The following is an 18,168-nucleotide window of genomic DNA, read 5'->3' as shown; positions in this document are numbered from 1 at the left end:
ATTACAGCCGCAAAGCAATATTTATGACAAAATTACTCAAAAATGGGTTGCACACTCAGGGATCCATTCTGATTTTGTTCTCGCTCGAAAAAAAATTTGGAAATTTTGAAATTAGTGAGATTTTTTAGACTTAACTGCATTTCATAGGTTTAAAATACAAGCGATAGGTTCTATTATTATCAGAAGTGAAATGGCCATACCATGTCTTTAGCGCTAAAACTGGTTGGGAATTTCAACTACCAAAAAGTAAAGCGAAATGAAGTAAGTAAAAGTCTCCAGCCTTTTGAAATTTGCATAAGTTGGCTATTTCTGGTTCGATTACGGGAAAGGAGGAAGGCGCTGTAAAATTCTTACACATACAAAGTCTGCGCCTTTACTAAGCGAGTATACATACCGAATATGATGTCTCTACCTAGAATAGTCCTTGAGAAAAACACTTTTAGGGCGGAAGTGAGAGTGGCAAAAATTTAAAACAAACTTGATTACTATACATACTACACGAGTCTATACACCAACTTTGGTGACTATAGATTTTATAGTCTTTGAGATCTAGGTGTTGATACGGACAGACAGACATAGATAGATCGACTCGGCTGCTGGTGCTGATCCAGAATATACCTTATGGGGTCGAAAAAGCTTTCTTCTGCCTGTTACATACATACATTTTGGCGACTTTAATGTACCACCTCACCCTAAGAAATTGGCAAAACATTTTGGCCCATTTTGGCCAGTTTATCTTCCTTGTCCTTCCTTCCAAAGTTTTAATTTCAAAGCTTTCTTCAGTTAAAGTAAAATTGCAATATTTTTGTTGAAAGTTTCTTTATTTTATATAAAATACTTTATGTATAGATTGTTTTTTTTTTTTGTTGTTTGTTTTTTATCCCATCTTAAATAAAAATCCGTACAACATATTTTTTTCTTATGCATAAACTAAAATTTTAAATAAAACAAATAGCTAAAAACTAACTCAATCATTGCAAAGTGTTTTTGTTTTTTAATCAATTTCAATTTCACTTATGAAATTTATGATAATATCACATTATTTAAATATAAATAAAATATTAGAGAGTGAAGGAAACAAAAAAAAAATTACACGCATGACAATTGAAAACAAATAATTGGACAAATTAAGTAGCAAAGTGCTTATTGAATGGAATTCGTTTCTATTTCTGATAGCAAATACTCTACTTAATTACATATAAGGCAGTTGTGGTAATGGAAAAATGCATTTTCCATGTAGCAATATCTCATATATATGTATATACTTGTTTATAATGGAAGCGATTTAATAGTTCAGTGACTTCTGGAGGAAATTTTCATAAATTTTTCGCTTTCTTTTTAAGTATAAAGTAAGGAGAACTCGATAAACTCACTTTTGAAGTAATTTTTCCAGTGTAGTTGAGATATTTTCCGAAAGCCTTGAGTCATGGCAAAAGAACTTTGAAGTTTAAAAATCACTTTACAAAATATTATAATTCAGATTCCGAGTCTCTGGAATATTTTTCAAATCCTTAAATGATTTAGATCTTTCAGTTGAAGTTTATTTATCATTCGAGATCAACCAAATGTCTTTCGTCTCAAAACTATCAAATCGCCCCATTACATATATCTAATATCTGATGCACAATTGGCAAGTTTTGTGCAAAATAAACAAAAAAAAAAAAATGCTAATCCCTACCTAGATTTTCCATCTAATTAACCCATAAGACGACTCACTTGGTTGTCTGCATAGTAGAAGCTAGATAAGGCCGCTTGGGTGTGGTTTGTTGTCATCTTCTTCTTTTTTGGAGGAATACTAGACTGTCCGACAGTCTAGATTTGACTCTATATTTAATATATGTAATATATATGTAAATGAGCTTGAATTCAAACTGGATGCAAAGAAATCCCTGTATGTCATGGCTCTTAAGCTATTATTATATTGATTACTAGAAATATGATGTCTTATATTTTAACTGCTCCGATTAAATGTCATCGTTACTAGCATTATTAAGAATAGACTGATATTGATGGTTTTTTCTCTTGATCCACTATTAATGTCCTCGGTTGTCTGTTCTTCCTCGCTAGAGACCAACGGTGAATGGATATAGCGTAGATCTTCATCAACATCATTGATACTGCGAGCACATTGCATCCATTGACGTGATGATAGCTTGGGTCTGGCATGGGCAACTTTCATCAAGTCATCATTGAACTCCCAATAGCCAATATTTTTGAAGAAATACGTTTTGCCATTCTTATATTGGAAGGCGGCATCAATGTTGTAACCAACACCAGACCAAATGGACATATCACGTGGATAGTCCACGGGTTCCACTTGACCGGTGGCATCATCCATGCGCCAATATAAGGTGCCACTGGTTAAGTAAGTTCGATTATTGTGACCCCAAACGAAGGCGGCATCAATGTGGCTTAAAGATGGTGGCAGACCCAAACTAGTCAATGGTTGTGGATAACCTCGTACTATTTCAACTGAATCAAATACATAGTACTCGCGACCTGAAATAAAATACAAGTAAGTAGTTGTAAGTTAAGACTTATTAAGGACATTTTCACCACACTTACCTATGAAGAATACAATTTGTCGCTGTTTATTCTCATAAACTGCATCGATTCGTGCAAAATTTTCAGGTAATGCTGACCAATGTCTTCGTGTTTCCGTTGGATATCCAGGATATAAGCCGTTGTTACCTATGCGCCAAAGGAACTATATGGGAAAAATTGGGTTTTTATTTTTATGATATTAGTATTAAATTACAATACTAGATATATTTATATAAAACAGGTGTAACTAAGTAAATCAATCTAATATATTGAAATATAGGGAATATTTTAACTAGGCATTTTTATTTTTAACTCACTAACTTGTTCACTTACTGACTCAGTACCTTAAGGATTCAGTAGCTATTTTTCTAAAAATATTCCATCTACAATAAAGTAAAATGAACCAGTGGGTGACAAGTCACAAGTAGGTTAGTGACTCAATTGAACAATTCAGCTGGTCAGTGAGGCAACTGAACAAGTGACTCAGTGAGTGACTGAGTAAATGAACATAGTCACTCATTAAAAAGTAAATCAGGGAACTGGTTGCTTATCTAGCTATTTCGAGATCTCCCAAAGTCTCTTATCTGCTTGCCACTCTAGAATTGTAAGGCCATATCACTACTGCAACGCTTAAACCAGTTGAGAATTACAACTAAGAAAAGGATTCTAGTGACATAAGCATCAGCAAATTGCTGAAAGGAGAATCGTTGTTTCGTTGTCTTACAGTTTCTAAATTTTGCTCTTGTGTTTAAACTATTCTGAAAGACAGTTTCATTTTAATCTACTACTTAGCCTAGTCGCTTACACTAGTTACAAAATCCTACATTATCTAATTGTGGTCAAGCTTTGAGTGTCTCACCTGCCCACTAAAGATGAACAATTCACTGCGTATCATGGAGATGGCATCATAGGTAGTCATACAGGAATTTGGTTTCGGTTTCCGTGGCTTATGCGGTTTATGGGTGTTGTGTCGATATCCTACTGTTGAGTAGGGCCTTGGTCTTCTTGTCGTTGTGGTTGTTGCTCCAGTGCGTTCTCGCTCTTGTCTTTCACGATTTAAACGCTCTCTTTCGCGTTCTCTTTCACGTTCGCGCTCTTGTCTTTCTCTTTCACGTTGTCGCTCACGCTCCTGTCTTATACGCTCCTGTCTTAGGCGTTCCTGCCTTTCACGCTCTTGTCTGGCACGCTCGTAATCTTCACCCGACCGATTGTAGGGATGTCGTGGCGGATAATTGGGTCTATAGACAAGCGAACGCATTGTAGTTGTTGTTGTTGTTGTCGTCGTTGTTGGGGTTGTACGTGGTCGATAGGGTCCCCAGGTCTTGTCTTTGGCTCCGTAAAGCTCTTGTATGCCATTGCGATCATCATCGGGCAATTTGCCATCGACTTCATTATTCTGATACCAGGGAAACATAACGGCATTCGAGTCCGATGAATGACCCAGACCCAAAGAATGTCCCAATTCATGAAGGGCCACATTGAGAAAGTTGGTTCCTAGAAACGAGAAATGAATGAGACATGATAAGGGGGTTTCTTTTTTTATTTTGGAGGAAGGGGGAAAATTGCCATGACGACTTTGTAAGTGGCATAAAAATGGCGTCATTGCAACATTTCCTCTTTTCTCTTTTACTACACACACACACACACACACACACACACACACAGAGAGAGAAATGGCTGCTGACGGTGCTTGCTGCTGCTGTCGCTGCCGCTGCTGTTGGCAACGTCACGCATCATGCTGACAATTTTTTATTGGCATTAAAAACCATTAAAAATGTCAGTCGACTGACTGTTTGCTTGTTTGGAAGCCGCGACCGTCGACTCAGACGATTTATTGTGCTAAATTACAAAATGCACAAGGCAAAGTCAGAGAGAGACAGAGAGAGAGAGAGAGCGAACTCGGTCGCGGCGTCCTGGGCGCCAGGAAGCCCCGCAATGTATGCAACGTTTATTGATTTTGCCTGCGGTTTTAACGCCTGCAGCAAACACGCGAACGCCAGTTGGTAGAAACCGAACCACAGAACATTATTATTATCTAATTGTGATTAATTGATGTGTAAATTTATGAACTTACCCCGACTATCATCTGTGGTCGAATCAAATTCCCAAGTTTCCTCCGCATCGAAATGTGCATCACCGCCGCGTCCTACGCCAGGATAAAATGCATGAGCCAGCACCTGGCCGGGGCCATCGAATTTATAGCCATCGCCATGATCACGTCTGTTTAGATATAAGTAGAATATTTCCTATATTATGATGGCTTCTCTGCGAGTCAATATAAAAAATGAAATAGCTAATATCTAAGCATAAACAGCTTTTGCCACAACATAAACTCTTTGATTTCGAAAATTGGCTTTTCTTTTAACCCCTGCTCCCATTCTCCACTCGCTCCGCTTCCTCCCAACGTCATCATCATTGCAGGCATTGGCATCATTGGTATCGTTCTCATCATCATCATCATCTTCATGGTTTAATACTTGGCTTATTTATCGTTGTTCGCGTTTTAAGTGCAATTTTATGTGTTTGCCTTGGTGGCCCCCATGTTTATGGCACTAAAAGACGTTTTTTATGGTTCACTCCTCCATTCTGCCCTCCACCCACCCGTCCTTTAAGTTACTAACCTTGCGAATAGTACTTGGATGTCCGCCTGATCGCTATATACCTCACGGAATGTCAACTTGGAGTTATTTTCCCATACACGCAATGCTCGCGTCACCATTTGACGGATTTGTCCTGCCTTGGACATCGTTTGGTTGACCAGACTGTAAAAAGACAAAAAATAAACGTAAGGTTAGAAAGATTTTCGAGCTGAAATTATTATGGCTTATAGCTTATGGCTTTATGTGCAGCTGGAAATTGAATCGAAATCGTTAGACGGACCTTTAAAACTTTTATGTTGTATGTAGTTGGTATAAAGTTTATTTTAGTATTTGCTTTTTTGATGGGACTTCTTTATTTCGAAATCAACACTTAAAATTCAATAATGACTTTAATTAAAAGATTTTCTTGTTTCTTTGGACAGAAAAAAACACAAAAAATCATCACTGCAACTCAAGTTAAGAGTTAGAGTGATGAGTTTATAAGGTTTTCTTAGTTCATTTAAAAAATGGAGGAAATCCGCTCCCAAAAGTATGCAATAAGTAGTTCATGATTTCGTTTTTTAAAATATTCTTTGGCTCAAAATAACTTCTCGATGCAATCATTGCTTTTACACGACTTTTAAGTTACAAGGTATACCAAAAGTTATAAAATTCTTGTAATTAATCAATAGTTTTCCAGCCTATTGTATACTTTAAGGGGCAAGGATCTCTATTTCGCAGTTTCGCTTATGCCCAAAAATAAGTTTTATAAGCAATATTCACATTGAAATGATTAAGTGCCACAAGTTCTTGGACAAAGTAAAAAAAAATTAACAATTTCCATTTGCTTCGCTATTATTTTAATATCACGGAAGGACTTTTCCTTTTTGTGCCAGGATCAAAGGTCTTCTATATGAAAATATGTTGTAAAAAAGCAACAAATTCAAAGAAAATATTAAATTTTTCATTGGCTGTCTTGTAAAGAAAATAATTTAAACAACTTTAAACAGATTGCAGGCTTTAAGAGTTGTTTTAAGAGGTCTAACTTAAACCCTAGAAAATCCACAGTCGAGTCCTTGGCATAACAAATGAACCCACACTCTCAAAGTTGTCTGAAAATAGTTAAACCTGTTTTATTTATAAGCACTTTTCGTATCAGGCAACCCAAAGTTTAAGTCGATTAAATTGCATTTAAAAGATGTTTTTTGAAAATCAATTCAAAATTCTGACCTTTTTTTTTTCTTGTATAGGAGGTCACTTTCCACTTTATTAAGTTTGTTTAAATTGTTTGTCACATTGCAAAGTGAATTTATTAAGAATTTATCTAAGGACAAAACTGCACACACACACACTTAGTCACACACACAAAGATTCCGCAGTGTCTTGCATAACTTTGGTCTCCTTGCATACTTCAAAGTTATTTTTTTTTTGGTTTGTTTTTGTGTTCTGCTGTGCATTATCTTAGGGCCAGGACCTTAGTTTTTTTTTTTGTTTTAAGGAAAGACACTAACCGCTAATATGGTGGGTAGAACACCCCCCCCACACACACACACACACACACATAGGGTCTAAGAAACACACGTACAACTTTCACTTGGTTAGGCTAAAGTTTCCTTTATTCCTTTTTTGGTTAGGTGTCCTTTTTTTCTTACCTATGTATATTTTGTTATGTTTCTTTTTTGGTTTTTTTTTTATTTTTGCATAATAGAGTGGGAACAGAGGTTAGGGGGCATGAGGGGTTTGGATTTCGGTGGTTTTCACTTAGTTTACTATTTTGTAAAATTTTGTGCCAAAAGTTTTTTTTTTTTACCTAGGCAAAGTAAGAGCAAGTAAGACAACAGAGAACACTCTCCACTTACGACTTTACTCGATTTCCGTCAGCAAACTTTGTCGTCCCTTTTAGCCCGCCTCATCTCATCTCCTCCGTTCCTTCGCACCCTGCATCACCCATCTTATTTTCCTTCTATCTATCTCGCTCTTGCTTTTCTGTGTTTCAACATTTTATGCAAATTAGTTATGTTTCTTTTATACCTAAAAAAAGGACCCTGCTGTTAACTAACACACGCAGCAAACAAACAAAACAAACAAAAATAAAAGGAAAAAGGAAAAGAAGAACAAAAAAAAGTTGATCCTTTTTTGTGGTTTAACCAAAGCCTGCTGTTAGTGTCCAGGTCCCAGGTCCAGTCTAGCTAGACCAGCTAGCTAGCTACGTTTCCATGTTTCTTAATTTCTTTTGAGAAGTTGACTTTTCTCTCTTTTTTCTTCTGTTTGCTTCTATGAGTTCCCCTTCGTGTGGCTGTGGGAATAGGGGGCTTACAGTGCGTATGGGTATTATTGTTCAATGTCCATTGAGGCATTTAACCACTTGTGCAATAGATGGCAAAACCAAACGATCGTCTCAATTTAAATGAATGCCATTTACATATACCCTTTAAGCTAATAACTTGGTAAGGGTATAACTACTTGGGGTTTAACTTTGCTGAAAGTGGTCGAAAGTGTTTTTGATGCAAAGTTTGTTTAAATTTATTGAATTGTATCAAACACAATTAAGTTTCGAAAGTTTTATGCTTATTTTGTAGTTTTCCAAAAGTATTCAATTATTATATTAAAGAACTAAAGTCAAAAAGCCTTTCACACATACAAACATATATCACTGAATATGGATAATTTTCGATTTAGAGATGAAAAAACAATGGAATTTTAAAATGATCCTATAATGAAAGCTATCTTTAGAACTCCCACAGTGTTCGCAGTGCCTTGTATCCTCCATGGATATAGTATTTTTTTTGAAGGTAAAAGTCTTCAACTTGGTCTTAGGGTATTCTTTCAGTCGCTATCACGCTATAACAATCGCAAATTGGATTTCTGCTATAAATTGCAAAAGCTGCACAGTAAGAGATAGATGGTAAAAAAGAGAAATAGAAAGAAAGCCAAGTTAAAAGAAAGTCAGGCAATGCAAATTTTGCTTAAAGTAATACGTGAGTAAGAATGCAAACAAAATGTGTAGCCTAACTTTTAGGGCTATGCAGGGCAGGACTTTAAGATTGATTTTAGTTGCTGTTACAGCTCTATTTGGATGTGTGTGTGTGTTTTGTTTTACGCTCTGCGTACAAACAAAAACACTCAGTGCAACATCATTAGCCACACGTACAACGGACTGACAACTGGTGAATGCTGCCACTTGACCTACGAGACCTGCCGCTGTTTCTGATGCTGCTACTGCAACAGAACTCCCCACTCATCATTTTTGCCCAAGTAACACTGTGTCGCAGTTGATTTCCATTTTGGTCTTGGACTCTGAACTGTAGACTCGAAAAACGTGCTCAATTGCAACGCCATTTGTTTGCTTAGTTGTTGATCTGCCCACCCCACGGAACTGAACTCCATTTTAGAGAGAAAGAGAGAAGGCGAAAAGGAGCCCCTTTACCGGGTTTCGTGTTGCCGCCGCGACGGCTCGTCGGCTGGTCTACTATTTGCACAAAGCTTGTTGCTTGTGCCCGGTTAAATTAACTGAAGGGTAACCAACTCCAAAAAGCCCACTCCTCTCTCTCTTTACAGTCCACTCTATCCATCTCTAGTAGATAGTAGTTAGGTAGGTTGGTAGCCTTCGCCTCTTTGTAGTGCTAATTTTGTTGCTACTGCGCTTGGATTTAAATGCAAGCCATTGCAGTGCATCCTGTCACGTAGCCAGTCAACAACATTTGCCCATCTAGCAGCAGCTGCAGCTGGTCCAGCTGCTCCATATCTCTTACTCTTCTTTCTCTCTCAACCAGTCTGCTGTTGTCGTCGTCGTTTTTGGTTTGACCTCTGTTTGTCTTTGCCATGTCACTTTGTGTGCCGAGCATTTAAATTATTATGAACCCCCAGATAGCAATGCAAGAGTAAGGGTGACTGGAAGGAGGAGCAGCAGAAGTGTAGTAGTAAGGATATGCTTTTTGGCAAAAATTGTAAACTGTTCCCAGTGTACAAGGTAGGAAACGTGTGCTTTGGCCAATTTGTTGCCTTTACACGTAAAACAAACTGAACAATTAAGCAAATGGATGAAAAGGGACCCACACACACACACACACACACACAAAAAAACTTCCCAGTGAAATGAGCTACATAAGAAAAGAAACGTTCTCTCCACTCTATAGAAATCTTTCTCTAAACTAAATGCATCCATTCCAACTGATAATCCCTTTTTTGATCAAATTCCAACTAGCTGACAATCTCAATTTTTGGTTAGCAGCAAAAAAAAAAAAATAGGCTCAACACATATTGATATATAGAATATTTGATTAAAATTGCTTTAGGTACGATTTGTCTGACTGTCTGTATTACCAAATTGATTGAATTGAGCACATCGAGCCATGAAATGTACGTTCGACATCCTAACAACTAAATCACCGTTGGCAGCAGCCTCGTGGCTTTCGCTTTTTTTTTTCCCGTTTTTCTTTAGCCTTTGCATTACCTAAAGTCAAGACCAGACATACAGAATGGAACAAACTTGGCCGTAATAGAAAATGCCGTCGGCTTCATCGCCATTTGCCATCGCCATCTTCGTCGTCGTCGTCGTCGTCGTCACATTTTCCAATCTGTCTTTCAATCGCATAGATTTTTTTTGCCCCTCTCCCACTTATTTTCCCTACGCAGCCAGAGACAATTTTATTTCTGTTTTTTCTTTTTCTTTTTTTTTTTTTTGTGCATTTCGAACTTTTTAGCGAAAAGTTGAGTTTTGGTTGAATTTTTCTTGTGCTTTTCTTTCGGTTTGTCGTTGTTGTTGTCAGACAGCTATCGAAAAAGTTTCACTACTAACAAAATGAGTTTATTTTTTGCTTAATTTCGCACAAATTAAAAAAAAAATCGAAAAGGAAGATGAGCGTAAAACATGGCAATTTTTCTTAGAGACTGCAAAAAAAGTTTCTCTCTGCATGCATGGTGCATGGTATATGGGATATATACATATACATATACATGAGAATAAATCGGTAGAAAGTTGAGAGTTGAAATATTTATTAAGAAATTCGTGCAAAGACTTTAAGCCAAAACTTGCCTTAACAAGTCACGCTAGCGAAAATCGTTTTTAAAGGTTGAAAAAGTTGAAAAATACTTTGAAGAAAAGTGTCGTAAGAAGTAAATAATATCAATTAATAAAATACTTTGACAGTGGTTAAGCCCTGAAAGTGTTATGGAGAACGGAAATCTTTTTTTAGATAAAAGTAAAATGCTTTGAAAAATTCCTTTAGAAAGTCATGTGTATGACAGGATTCGTTATGCATACTCAAAAGTAAAGATTTCAATAGAGCTAAGCTCATTCTGTATTGTATAAAACTGCTTATCTTATACCAAACTTTATCGAATCCTCTTTTTGATTCAAACTTTCATCATAATTGACAGCTTTTGCAGAGAGAAATTGACTCTTCTTGATGAATTCCTTCTTACCCTTTCTCTCTATCAACTTTATCCCTTTTTAGAGTCATATTCTTGGCCATAGCCTTGCCTTAATATAAATTAGATTTTGAGAATTTATTTGATTCATTTTCGAGTCAGCCTTGTTTTGAACATCAAATCAATGTTATAAACATAATTTAATTAGGTATATTATTCACTGCAACATTTCAATAATAAATCAATAACATTCGAACATAAATAACACAGGCCGACATGATTTTTGCTGACGTTAACTTGAGAGGTGTTCTTAACTAATTCGGGTACGCTGATTTTAACTGCATACTTGGTTTTTGTCCATCACGTCTAGATTTTGTGAAATCTGGAGATCTGGGGTTGAAAAAAAGCACCCAAAAGTATACTATAGAAAGTTTGAAACAAAAATTTTCAACTTTTTTTACGGATTTTAGAATATTTTGTGTAAGAAAATTAGTTCTTGTTTGCACATATAACTAATATACAATTTGTAAGACGCAGCAAATTCCCACAATTCTTTAAAATTTAAAAGCAGACAATGTTTGAAATCCCTATAGCATACTTTTTGGTTGAAATTTTACTCATTATAGAACTATATCCGGAGTGTAAGATATTATCCATTATAACAAAGAAATAACTCTTTGATATTTTGTAAATTCCTTTTTAATCAAGCCTAATATATTAATAGGATAAAATAATAATGTTTTTAGTACAATATTATGCTTATATCATGGAAAAATATATTGCAAATTAGGTCATTTTGAATAATTTGAACGCATTTTTTTCGAAATCCTGACGTGATGGAGAAAAACTAAGTACAGGGCCGTGATTAGCAGCCCCCAATTACTATAGGAGACCTATTGAACTTCAAACACTTTTTCATGACCTCAAAAATGTCGGCCTGTGTAATTAATCATTTCAAAAATCATGGCTTAAATTGTGAGAATCGTTTCAATTGTTACCCCTCTACGAAGACCAAACCGCACCTGAGTCCAATAATACTTTAACTCCCTCTCTCTTTCTCTGTCTCTCTTTCTGTATCTGTCACTCTCTGTCACTCACTCATTGTGGCCTAATCTCAACCAGCTGTAGCAACAACAAACATAATTAGACTTGGCATAAAAAATTTAAAACTCCAAAAAGAAAAGGGTTTGAGGGCAAGCAAAGAACAAAAAAGATGGCAAAAGCAAACTCAATAAAAATTGTTGAATAAAAGCCTTTACCTACATAAGTCGACAAAATAAATAGGCAACATGTTTTGGGTTTTAAGGACACAAAAACCAAAGCCAAAAAGTAGTCTAAGCCAAAAGCCACAGAAAAAAAAAGAAAGAAGAGAAACCCAACAAATGACTCCTGTTTCTCTCTCACTCTCTCATCCTTTCTGTTTCTTTGTTGTTTGTCGCTTTTGCCTTTTTGGCCATGTTTATGAGAATACAAATTTAATTAATAAATAATCACAATGTAACCACAGAGTCATAACCAAAAAACAAAAAAAAAAAAGAAACCAAATTCAAGCTAAGCCAAGCCAAACCAACAGCAGCAACAACAACCGAAGAGAATATAATAAATGGGAAATTGTCATTAGTTATGAGAGGCCGAACAACACGCACTCAGAAGACACAAATTTTATATGGATTTCCTTGTCTGCCTTTAGCGACAAGTCTCAAGTGTTTAAAATTGCAAATGTTATTTTCACATAGATGTATAAATTTATATATGTACATATATATTTTAAAAGAGGGGTTGGCTTTGCGTAGAGCGGGGGTGAGAGGGAGTTTGAGGGCTTCTCCGAAAAAGGTAAATATTTACCACAAACGCAATGTTGCCATTGCCTAAGGGCTACGGTTCCAGACCATAGAAATTGTTAAGAAATTGCCTTATATAACAAGACATATGTATGCATGTATGTGTGAGTGTATGTGCGTGTGTGTGTGTGTGTGCGAGTTTATTTGAGTGTTGCTGTTTATAAATTTATATAGCTGTAGATGTAAAATGATTTTTGCCATTAGGCATTATTAAATTGACATCTTTGCAGATTTTATTAGGCTTAAGGCATAGAGCCAATTTCAACTCTCACTCTCCCTCTCTCTCTCTCTGTCTCTTTAAATTAAATTTAATGGAATTTGAAACTAGATTAACAATCTGTAAAACAATTATTGAATGATTTAAATGGCAAGCTAATTCTATAAGAGTTTTAAGATTAAGTATTAACATTCTAAATGGATTGGTATGCGAAAAACATAATTGAAGGCATTATTTAATTATTGATTTGATATTACGTAACTGCATTTCTGTCATGTTTGACTGATTGTTGTGGTCTCTCTCTCTCTCTCTGTTGCATAACCGCAAAATGCATTAAGTTACAAGTTGACAGGTAATTAACATACTAACTTTGTATACTTATCCTTTAAGTACCTGTTTGGTTGTAGATTAAGGAATCTTTAAGTCTTATCAATTTTAAATATCTTAAGTCCCCCCTCTTAAAATTACCTATAAATGAAGTATGGAAGTTGCTGATATCTCCGACGAGAAACGTTACGATCAAAGATATTTGGAATTATATGGATCTTGGTAAAAGAAATAAACTCGGAACTAAGGTAACGCCGGGAAGCAGATCTATGACTGAGAAACGGGGGAAAAGTGTGCTCCTTAAAGTATGCAACGATTTAGAAGAGTGATTTTTGTTTTCAAGCAATTTATATTGATAATTTAGTTACCTAATTAATTTTGATAAATTATTTTATATATGCAGGTGGTAAATGTTTATTGATTGAACTTTGTGGATATTCTATCCTGCTATCGCTCACTCAAGGAGGTTGTGATGGATACCATATTATAAATAACATCACACCCAGGTTGAGTGAGTCAAAGCAAGGCAAAATGTGTTAAGTTCTATAATTTGGTTTATTCAGATGATTTCAAATTGGATACACTTTGAAAACTTTTTACAAAATCCAACACTTTATGTCTGACTTTATTTTGTAAAGAAGAAGGACGGCGGATAGCAGCAGCAGCAGCAAACAAATTGCATGTTTTATACATTTTGATTTGTGTAACTTTTGGCATTTGGACACAGAGCAAGAGATAGAGAGTGAGAGAGAGAGAGAGAGACAGAGATTTTGGACTTGGATTCGGGTCCCTAATTGAGTGGCAGGCTGTATGTTTTATTTATGAGCGTAACGCTAGGGACCATAAAAAAAAAGGGCACAGCAAAAAAAAAAAAAAAAAATGGGAAAAGAAAAGTCGAAGGAAAAGAATGCTTAAATTAAGAATCTGTACTAATTTGACACTTGATTGAATTCGTAATGTTTAAGCATCCTGTGTGCAAGTGTTAACAACAAAAGGTTGAGAGTTGGGTGGCTTGGATTGGGTGGGTTGGTTGGTTCAATGCTTCGTAAAATGGTCACAAATGTGTATTGTAAATCCACTATGGACAGGCATTTGTATATGGGAATACAATAAGTATAAGCAATAAATCATAAAATAAATCGCTTACATTCATCGCTGTCAGTGTTGCACAATGCCATATACAGCACCGCATCTCTCCTCCCGTTCTTCACCTACTCTTTTCCTTTTCCTTCCTAGGATACACGTCTAACAAGCTGTCACAAGTAAAAAGAGGAAAGAAAACCCACAGTCCAAACTCAGAACACATACAAAAGGGATGCGGCAGCAAAGCAAGGAAAAAAAAAAGGGAAAAGCAAAATGAGAGAAAGAGTGAGTGAGACAAGGGAAAGAGGAAGAGCCGTGGGGGAAGGGAGTAAAAGAGAAGAGAAATCTATACAAAACCATTTGACAAGCAAAAGCATACCGCATCGTGGCAGAGTAAGCAGTCAAACCGCCGCTGCCAAATGATGCGAAACGTTATCTAAACTTCGTTTGCCAGCCGAAGGATGTGACAGGAAAATGTCGTAGGAAATACCAGGTGAACAGTGGTTGGCAAGAGGAACCGGGTGCCTAGTGTGGTACGCGGTTGTCACCTGCTTTTCAATCAAATTCAAATTTACTCAGCACACACACACCCACACACACACACACACAATCACACACTTACATACACAATAAATTCAACTGTGAAAATTTAACACCAATAACAGAGAAGGAGAAAGGGGAGCAAAAAAAATGATAGCATACAAATGGGCGCACATTGAACACATTTTATGGAGTGAAATGAAACTTATGTTGTCTGTGTAAACGCCTGTCTGCCTCTCTATGTGTGTGTGTGTGTGTATAACTAATGCATATTTAATATGGTATATGTACCATTTCGTAAAGCAAAAGTGTGCATAAATTATGTTCACATACATTGATTATGCAATCAATAATTGCAATTAAATTTAACCTCAAAATGTGATTTGAAATTTTTAATAAGTTCATTTTGACACCCTCAATATGCTCTTTTCGTCTCCTCCCCTCCTCCTCTTTGCCCATCGTTTCTTTATTTACAATATATATTTAAAATTGATGTGATTTTCGAAAGGTGTTTATTGCGAAATCTGATTTGAATTGATGACTCATTTATGTTAATCACACCATGTTGTTGATTGATTAAATAAATTTGTGAAAATCTGTTTCGAAAATTGGATTATTAAAGCCACTTTAAACCACTCAACTGGCCAAAAGTTTTGGAAAGTGTTTTTGTTTGTTTATTTCATATAATTAATTTTTGATATTAGTTTGTAACCTTATTTAAAATGGGGTTTTAATTAGCCTGCAAAAGTGTTTAATATCAGCTTAAAAGGAAAAGCAATTGATTATCTGTCATAAATTTTAATGAGATTGAGTTTGCGATTCGTTTTTAACTTATGTTTTTGGGAAATTATTACTAGATACCATTCTCAACTCAATTTTTCATTTTTATCTACAAGTATAAGTATAAGAAAGTAAATTTTGGGTTACATTTTGATATTTCAATTTTAAAACTTCATTTTTCGAGATATAGTAGGTACTATAAATTAGGTAAATATTTTAGTCACTGAATTAACGATCCAAATGAAGGGCACAAAAGTGGATATTTAATGTGAAAAATGGTTTCATTAACCCATTTAAAACTGAGTTTTGACACCTTAATCCATTTTACTCTCACCTCATTACCTAAAATAAATCTCAACTAACATCTGTGCATAAACGTTTCTCTCACAATCTATTTAATCTAAATTTACTAACTTGCTAACTTTATGGGAATTTTTGGGAGTTGGTTTTTTTTTTTTAGTTTATATGGTATTCATTACAGATTAATGAGAAATAATTAAAAAACAAGAATAAACTTTTTGACTCATTTCAACTTTTATTTACTAAGCTAGCAACTTTTCAACAACATCATAATTTGTGTCAAACTTAGTTTTAGACGAAACTAACTATGAGCATAGTGAACTGCAACTCCACCAAACATGCCCACACACACACATACGTACCTACATATACATATGTAGGTGAATCCAAAATTTTCCTGCACCCGCCATACAATATTCAGATGGACAGCCCACTAAACTGCTGTTGCGACCTGATTTTCCAGGGATTTTGGTTTTTTTTGTTTGTATATTTTTGTCTCATTTTTTTCGTTGTGTGTGTTTTTTTTTCTTGCATTTTTAAGCGCTTTTTCGGCTTTGAGTTTGGTTGTGTGGAAATGGAAAAACAAACAAACAGACAGAGAGTGAAAACTTTTTCGCTGGTATTTACATGTGACTCATTGAGCGACTGTTTTGCGGTATTTAATCTACTTTGCTTATGCTCTAACTTTTTATCCGCATTTCTATTCCTATCTCTTCTATCACACACATTTTACCCTCTGTCCTGTTTCGTGTCCTTCTTCTATCTAACTCTGGTCTCTTCTGCTATCTCTCTGTCATTGCCTTTGCCTGTCTATCTCTATCTCTCTCTGTCTCTCTCTCTTTGTGTGCAAGTTGGTGTGTTTCTGTGTGTTGTACATGTGTGTTTATCCCGATTTTGTACGCCCCTTTTGTAACCAGTGTAAAAAAGCTTAAGTTGCGTTTCACTGACTTTGAATTTTTTATGTTGACCTTTTTCCTACTCCTTCTCCCTCTCTCTCTCACTTCAACAATCTGCACCACATTCCCCGATTTCTTACGGTACTTTGCGTGTATACATGTGTGTGTTCTAGCTAAAGCTAAGCTGCTTTTTGCGCTGCTTTTCTGGTTAACTGCATACTAAAAACAGAAAGAAAAAAAAACGCACAGAAAGGAGACGAAAAGAAATGAAATAAAACCCAATGTTATTTTCTCGCGTTGAGGTTAAGAGATGACAACGTGATCATCCGCACTTCAACCACGTTTCCACTGAACTGATTTTACAATTGCATACTTTCAGGAACTAGGCAAACACACTTTGCTTGAACTTGAAGCCAAAAAGCAACAGGCCTACAATAGGTTCTTGAAAAAAAAAAGAGTTCATGATGGAACTTTTTATAGGATATGGGCTAATTATGGGCATTTTGTCGATAAATATCGTTTTGTGACAATCGATAAGTGTTTGATCCAGAAGAACAATGACTCGTGAATACATTTAAGCGTCAAAATTAGCTCAATAACATTTCTCTTTTTACAGATCTGTCTAAAATTATTTTTATTTTATTTTAAAGTGAACACTTTTCAACATTTGTATAAAACTTGATGAAATTTGATTAATAGTTAAAAAAAGTTTTAAAATCTATAGCTTTATCAACTAAATAAACAATTTAATCAGTTTTTCAGAAATTATTGGCAATTTGATTTGAAATATTTATAAAATTTCCTAAAAATCCTTGACTTTGCGAATTAAATTCAAAGACCCATATTTGTAGAATTTAGTTCTTGCAAAAAAAATTCATAAATTTAGGTATAGTCTTAATATTTGAAATCGATACTTTTGAAGAGAAGTGATAGCTAAACATATAAACTGTTCAAAAGCTTCCAACTATTTCTCTATTTCTTATTTTATCTGTAAAATTGAAATACTTTTTTTTTTAAATTTAAGTGATAACAAATTCAAACATTTCTGTTCCGGAAATGTAAAAAGCACTTGAAAATGGGGAATGTAAAGTTTTCTTTATGGTTTTTGTCATCTCTAGTGATTGTTGGCCCCGCTCCCTCATCCACTTTGGGAGTTTGCTTAAATTGAATTGCACATTTGAGCGCATTCAACCTAAATGCAAATCGGATAATAGCAGGGTTACCTTTCAAACCCTCAATCCAAACTCCTTTTTCCATGTATTGGAGGGAGCGGAAAGAGGAGACAGGACATCGATGCATATACCGAGCATTGCACACTAAATTGTTTGACATTAGAGAAGTTCACTAGTTTCTCTGGGGCTATCATAACAAACAACAACCAACAACGGCAGCAGCAGCAGCAGCAGCAAAATTGTGAACCTTGGTTTTATCGAAATGGTTTTGCATACAAGATACATAGAGCAGGGCAGAGCAGAGCAGACCAGACCAGACAATTGCCAATGGCAATGGCAGTGGCAAAAGTACAGGATGAAGATGATGTGAGGTGAATGCCTCAAGGTAAAGTCAAAGGCAAATGTGGGTGGAGGGTGAAATAAAGACATATTGTAAACATTAAGCAGCTATCAGCAGGATACGTTCGATACGTTTATTGATTTCAGCTCTCTAAGAGACGCAAAAAAAAAGGTGTGAAA

General features: G+C 35.6%; 1 protein-coding gene across 2 annotated transcripts in view; it reads right to left on the bottom strand.

Annotated features, from left to right (window-relative positions):
- Positions 1-928: 928 nt before the first annotated feature.
- The window catches only part of Mmp2 (Matrix metalloproteinase 2), a 94,479-nt gene continuing 77,239 nt past the window's right edge, over positions 929-18,168 (bottom strand). The window contains exons 4-8 of one of the 2 annotated variants that reach the window (XM_068289072.1): positions 5,166-5,306; positions 4,619-4,764; positions 3,404-4,038; positions 2,566-2,707; positions 929-2,499 (exon numbers count right to left, since the gene is read on the bottom strand). In XM_068289072.1, coding sequence (XP_068145173.1) covers positions 1,952-2,499; positions 2,566-2,707; positions 3,404-4,038; positions 4,619-4,764; positions 5,166-5,306 — 1,612 coding nt within the window. In that variant the 3' untranslated portion in view covers positions 929-1,951. The remainder of the gene's footprint in view (positions 2,500-2,565; positions 2,708-3,403; positions 4,039-4,618; positions 4,765-5,165; positions 5,307-18,168) is intronic. The other variant, XM_068289073.1, reaches the window with a different exon arrangement.

Source organism: Drosophila tropicalis, unplaced genomic scaffold, assembly GCF_018151085.1.
Source record: "Drosophila tropicalis isolate 14030-0801.00 unplaced genomic scaffold, ASM1815108v1 contig_593, whole genome shotgun sequence".
Classification (NCBI taxonomy): domain Eukaryota; kingdom Metazoa; phylum Arthropoda; class Insecta; order Diptera; family Drosophilidae; genus Drosophila; species Drosophila tropicalis.
This window is presented reverse-complemented; position numbering and strand designations above follow the sequence as displayed.